The following is a 6,389-nucleotide window of genomic DNA, read 5'->3' on the forward strand; positions in this document are numbered from 1 at the left end:
GTGTAAGTCTAAAATATTCATAACTGTCTTTGTCTAATTTGCAACCATAAAACTGTATTATGTATATAAAAATTATTTAATTAGGATTATTATTATTATAATAAAATTATTAATTTGATTATTAATTTAATTACAAGTGTAGGTATAAAATCATGTAAACTGTTCATGATTTTTAATGTCTAATTTGCAAACATAAAACTTTATTATGTATATAAAAAATTATTAATATTAATATTATAATAAAGTACATTATTATTATAAATTTATTTATTATAAATGAATAAATTATTATAATTTATTATCATATAATTTATGTTCCTAACAAAAAGTTCAAGGATCTTTTCCTTTTCCAAATTCAAACCTCAGGAGGGAGAACTTTTTTTTTTCTTGGAGATCATTGCGTACTAAAAAGTAACTCTTTAGATATATTAATTTCAAGGGTTCATACTTGTCATACAAATGTAAATTCCAGAGGTAAATAATAAACAATAAACTGACTATGTTTGAAGGAGCAGTCAGAAACATAAATGGTACCAAATGACAAAACCATCTGTGCTGCTTAAACTGAAACATCCTGGCAACCGTACGCAACACCCTAGCATTACAAATGTCAGTATTTAGCTCTATTTGTATGATCACAACACAAGAAAAAAAGAGATATGGCAGGGGCTATTCAGAAAGCACTACACAGGAATCTCTCTGTCTGTCGGTCTGTAGGAGCTGGCTGAGCTGCAGGCACAGATCCAGGGCCAGCAGGTGCAGGTGGATATGGACATGGCCAAACCTGATCTGACAGCTGCTCTGAGAGACGTCCGACTGCAGTACGAGAACCTGGCAACCAAAAACATCCAGGAGTCAGAGGATTGGTACAAATCCAAGGTATTTAACATGAGCCTTTTCACCAGGGCTTTCCTCTGTTTATCAACATTAATCCTTTGCTATCTCTATCTTGCTCCTAAAAGTCGTAATTTTCAGATGAGCTCCTTCTGCTTTTAACTCTCATGTGAGGGATGAAATAATGAGAGTTAAAAGTATGAAATAACTAGTTCCTAAAATCACTTTTATTTTTTAGTCTTTTTCACCTGTTTTTTCTTCTTGCGTTTAAGTTTTACTTCTGTTTACAACCTCTTCCTACCTTTGCTAACGTGTGTCTTCCTTCACTGTCAGTTTGCTGACCTGACGGAAGCGGCTAACAAGAGTAATGAAGCTCTGCGATTGGCCAAGCAGGAGTCCAATGATTACAGACGTCAGGTGCAGGCGCTCACTTGCGAGGTGGACGCGCTCAAGGGAACAGTAAGCATCTTGCATTTACCTGTTAGACTTATTCTTTGGCCAGAAATGTGATGACTGTGACTGTAACAACAAACCACAGTACTCAAGGGGGTCATAGAGTTTTCTTCAAATGCCTGTGCCGTTAAACCACACGGGTTATTATTTCTCTTCAAACAAAAAATGTTTTTTTATTTTTTTTTATTTTATGCAGAATGAGTCTCTGGAGCGTCAGATGAGGGAGATGGAGGAGAACTTTGCAATGGAGTCGTCGAGTTCCCAGGATAAAATCGTTCAGCTGGAGGAGGACACACGGAACATGAAGGACGAGATGGCAAAACATCTGCGTGAGTATCAGGATCTGCTCAATGTCAAGATGGCCCTGGACATCGAGATCGCCACCTACAGGAAACTTCTGGAGGGGGAGGAGAGCAGGTGAACACTTCAACCTCTTTCAGTGCTTTAGTGCTTGATTACTTTAGTGAGATGCTGCCGTTGAAACAACACATATTATGTTTTATAAAATAATATTACACTTAATTCTCTTGGATGTAGAATTGCAACCCCTCTTCCAAACTTCTCCTCCTTCAATCTGAGAGGTAAGACATCAAGTCACCAATAAAAATCATAATGAAACATATAAAACTGTTTGTGCAGTTTAATTGTGTTTTCACAGAAACGATGCTTGAGTTGAAGCCTGCTATTGAAAGTACATTTACTAAGAAAGTTCTTATTAAGACCATCGAGACCAGAGATGGGCAGGTATGTGTGTAACTTATCACAGTATATCACTTCTTATGCTTAAGTGAAAAGTGCTTACTGGGTGTATCTCACAAAAACATGGCCTGGTCAGTGAAATGAAATGAAATAAAATATAATAAAATACACAAAAAATGAAGTATATGATAGGATTACGTTTTTGCATTTTGACATTATTATTATTATTCTTTCATTATTTTAGTGAAAATTAATCACTTTCCCCCATGTTTTGTAATTCATTTATTTTTATTTTATAATTCACATTTATCTCTCTCATTAACAATATTACATTTTGTGAAAAAGTTCTATAATGAACCTGAAATCTAATTGCAAGTCAGTGATTTCATTTGGGTCTCTCATGAACACTTCCACTCTTCTCTTCCATTAAGGTGATCAATGAGTCCACTCAGAACCACGATGACCTGGAGTGATGAAGGAAATCTTCTACTGCTATCATCCACTGCAAGCAACCAAATGCAGCACCTTTCTGTATCCCAACTATATGAGCAACCCGCAATAACCTGCTTCAAAGTATCTGCCTATTTTTTCTATCTGCCAGAAAGATGCCTTACAAGTGTTTGAGCCTGTAGAGGAAGTGTAGAGATAGCACACAAGCACAGAAACAGACATTTAGCGTACTGTGAACCTTTTTATTGTCTGAACCTGCATTTATTTTCCACATAGCTTTTTTGAGACAACATAATTTTGTTTAAGCGAAATGCTCCAATAAAAACAATCAAAGAAGAGTTTGCATTCATAAAGAACCTCATTCTTTGTCTAAATGTTCTTCCATGGGCTATTATTATTATTATTATGGTTAATTTGCTAAAAACAAATACATTTTTTAAAGTAAAACAGTAAAAGCCTTAATAACAAAAATCCAGAATTTTTTTTTACATGATTCCATTTTTAGCGGATTTTTTATTGATTCTGGCTCATGGATTGGTTCAAAATTAATTCCAACAGGACTCCTGTATAAATGCCTCAGTATATTGGATTAGTGAGAAAAAAATTTAGTTTTGAGCTGAAAAATAATTGTGTGAATTAGCAGAGAATTTTATATATATAGTCTTTTAATACTCTGTTCCTGGTCTTGGAACTGGTCTTGGGTTTGAAGCCCATCATTGCCATCTTGTGGACCAGAAAATAGGCGCATCCTCAAGTTTAAAGTCCCCATGAAATCAAAATTAAAGTTTTTTGGGTGTTAGTATCAATATGTTAGTCTATAAGGCAGTGCGCTCCAAAACAGTGACAAAATTCGCATTTAGAAGATATAAGCATTCAAAGCTTGCAGTTCGTCACCTCCGCCAAAACGGCTCAACGATTTTTTTGACGTCACATCGTACTTCAGCTTCTCATCAAACTTTCTGTCCAATCAAATGCTCTCTAGAATCCGAAGCGCCCGCCCCCTACACTATAAAATAGAAATAGCCGCTGAAATCGGTCACTTGTCCACAGAATTAGTATTTTCTGTACAGTGAATGGCACGTAGTGCACTATATAGGGGACAGGGAACGAGTCAAACAGTGTAAATATGCTTTCCATTGAGGATAAAAATAAGTCTGGTTTAGCGCTGTGTCACGCTAACCACCGCACCGCACACACACTCTGCTCCGGTCCAGAGACACGATAGCACGAAGCGATATGTCCCGCCCTGTCTTCCTGTTTCAGTTAAAATGACATCAACACATAGAGTAACCCTGCGTGTTTCTAAGCATTTCAGGGGACCTTTAAGTCTGAAAGTCCCCTAGTTCACTTGCATTGGTCCGGACCAAATACAATGTTGATTTATTATTATTTTTTTTGGTGTGGTTCGCTTTCACACTGCCCTTTTTGCAAGTAAACCAGAAATTGTAAACAAAACCACAAGTGTGCTAAGGTCATCCATTCATTGGACAGAAATTCTCAAGCGTACCAGAGTTCGTTTGGAACCGGACCGAGACTACCTCTTCAGCTGGGCAGTGTTGCCAACTTAGCAATTTTGTTGCTAAATTTAGCAACTTTTCAGACTACCCTAGCAACTTTTTCTTCCAAAAGCACCTAGCAACAAATTTAGCAATTTTTAAAATTTATTTGGCAGCTTTTAGCAACTTTTGATAAGTGACTCAAACGATAAAAAGGCACACATTTTCCATCTAAATAATCACAAAAAGAGGAAACCAAATATGCCTAGCAGTACACACATCACATGAATAAAGTTAGCTGCTATTTGAAATTGTTCAATTTAATAATAATAAATAAATAGTTGAATAATTGTTCATTTATGATACACCTTTGTTAGTAGCTTGTACCTGCGATTGTTGATCAGTTAGTATACACTGTAAGAAAAATATCTAGAAAAAGGGAAAAGGTACTAGTAATTTTCCAGGACATTATCCGTTATCCATTATCCATTATCCGTTTTAACCCTGTAACCCGAAAACACAAAATACAATGTGTAATTTAAAATGCAGGGAAAAAACCTGTGAAAAATCAATACGGAAAATTTCTTCATATTAACATAGTAGATTGTTCCCTATTTTTAAAGACTTGTCTTAGAGTGTAGCATTCTAACTAAATACTAATACACTGCTTATAACTAGCCTATAACTGTTCAGAATGTGTACTTTCACTAGTTTATTAGTTAATTTAAAAACAAAACAAAAACAAATTGAAATTGTTCAAAAATATGTGTTCAATTATTCAATGTTGCACTTAAAAATACAGTTATTTATATTTTATTATATTATGCATTTATATTTTTATGAACCAATCTAAATTAACATATATAAAATATATATTTTTGCTGAGATTTGATGTAGTGACAATTTTGCATTGTGATTACGTAATGACGTCAACGCGCAATGACATCACAACGTCATTTAGCAACTTCTATAGCAACATATCGACCTTCTTTTTTAGCAACTTTCCCTGAAAATTTGTTGGCAACACTGCAGCTGGGTCTCGGTGCGGTTGTTTGGTCGCCACCCGAGTGCGACTGCTGTATTCACACCTGCCCAAAAGATCCGCACCAAGGGGGGAAACGAACTTGAGTTCGATTCAATCGAACCAAACAAGACAGGTGTGAATACACCCTCAGTTTTAATGGACCTTTTCTAAACAAGGTGCTTCTCTCAGTGAGGAACATCCGTGTCCTCTCTTAGTGGTTCATGTGGGACAGGAGGTGTGTTCCTGTCTGTTTGTTCCAGTGATGGAGATTTGTACTCCCTGGACACGAGTGTTCAAGTTCCTGTTGGCTCCCAGGGAAGCACACCGAGAGCTCATGTGTTTGGTGTCATAACTCACTGGCATTTTTAAAGCAATAGCTCACAGAAGTGAAAATAATTTACCCCGTGTCATTCCAAATGCATATGATTGTCTTTTTTCTGTGTAATACAAAATTAGAATTTTTGAAGAATATCCATGCTACTATTAATTCAGGGAGAGAAGAGTGACTGAATGGCTGCCAAGCTCTATAAAGGACAAAAAAGTATCATTAAAGTAGTCCATACAACTCATCCACTCCATTCTGAGCCGTCCAAAGCCATACAGTTGCTTTGTGTGATGGACAAACTGAATTTTAAGTCGCTATTTTCTACAATCTTCCCATTTGTCATTTATCAAATCTCATTTACTCTCATTTGCACATATTTATGCATCATGATCAAGGGTTCAATGTCAGTTATTTCAGACAACATACTCATGCATCCTCTGGCCAATTAAAGCAAACTTGAATTGTTTTCAAAAACTGCTTAAAAATACATGTTTGTGAAACTTGGGGCAGCAACAAACTAGCTACCAGCTGGTCACACCAGTTTAAGGTGGTCAACTTGGTTAGGAAAATGTTGGTTAACCAGCTACTGGATAGTAGGCTAAATGGACCTATAACGACCAGTTTAGAGTATAGGCTATAGCTAGAAACCAGCTATCAAGCTGGATTTTGCATCAGGAATGAGAAAGCAAATAGAGAAACTTCCTATGTCATGAAATGATGACAGAATTGTATATATATTTTTATAGCCCTTATTACTGGATTATGCAGATCAGAGAAGTACATTTTTGTAAAAGCAAAACTGTAAACAAAACTGTAAAAAAGCATAAACTGTAATAAGTAGTGACAGTTTTGTTTTAAAATATTTAGAATATTCCCAAAACAATTCATACCAAAATGATTTCTGTACACTGAAAATGTTTTCAATTTATGAATTAAAAAGATGTATTTTTATATTTATATTTTTGTGTATTGTGTATAAACAAAAGTATAAATACTGAACTAATGGAGAATGTTGCTTTCCAATGTCGAATCCCTCTTTATAAATATTATTACATATCATTTTAATTGTAATGTAATTGTATGTATTTGTAGCTCGCCAGAGTCGGAT

At 35.5% G+C, this 6,389-nt stretch overlaps 1 protein-coding gene across 2 annotated transcripts in view; it reads left to right on the forward strand.

Moving 5' to 3' along the window:
* viml (vimentin like) overlaps positions 1-2,747 on the forward strand; it is a 13,298-nt gene extending 10,551 nt beyond the window's left edge. For both annotated transcript variants that reach the window (XM_016575411.1, XM_016575410.1), the window contains exons 6-10: positions 1,228-1,293; positions 1,484-1,704; positions 1,825-1,868; positions 1,946-2,031; positions 2,418-2,747. In XM_016575411.1, the coding sequence (XP_016430897.1) occupies positions 1,228-1,293; positions 1,484-1,704; positions 1,825-1,868; positions 1,946-2,031; positions 2,418-2,459 (459 nt within the window). In that variant the 3' untranslated portion in view covers positions 2,460-2,747. The remainder of the gene's footprint in view (positions 1-1,227; positions 1,294-1,483; positions 1,705-1,824; positions 1,869-1,945; positions 2,032-2,417) is intronic.
* The last annotated feature ends 3,642 nt before the right edge of the window (positions 2,748-6,389 follow it).

Source organism: Sinocyclocheilus rhinocerous, unplaced genomic scaffold, assembly GCF_001515625.1.
Source record: "Sinocyclocheilus rhinocerous isolate Xijiao unplaced genomic scaffold, SAMN03320098_v1.1 scaffold112, whole genome shotgun sequence".
In the NCBI taxonomy this organism is placed as follows: domain Eukaryota; kingdom Metazoa; phylum Chordata; class Actinopteri; order Cypriniformes; family Cyprinidae; genus Sinocyclocheilus; species Sinocyclocheilus rhinocerous.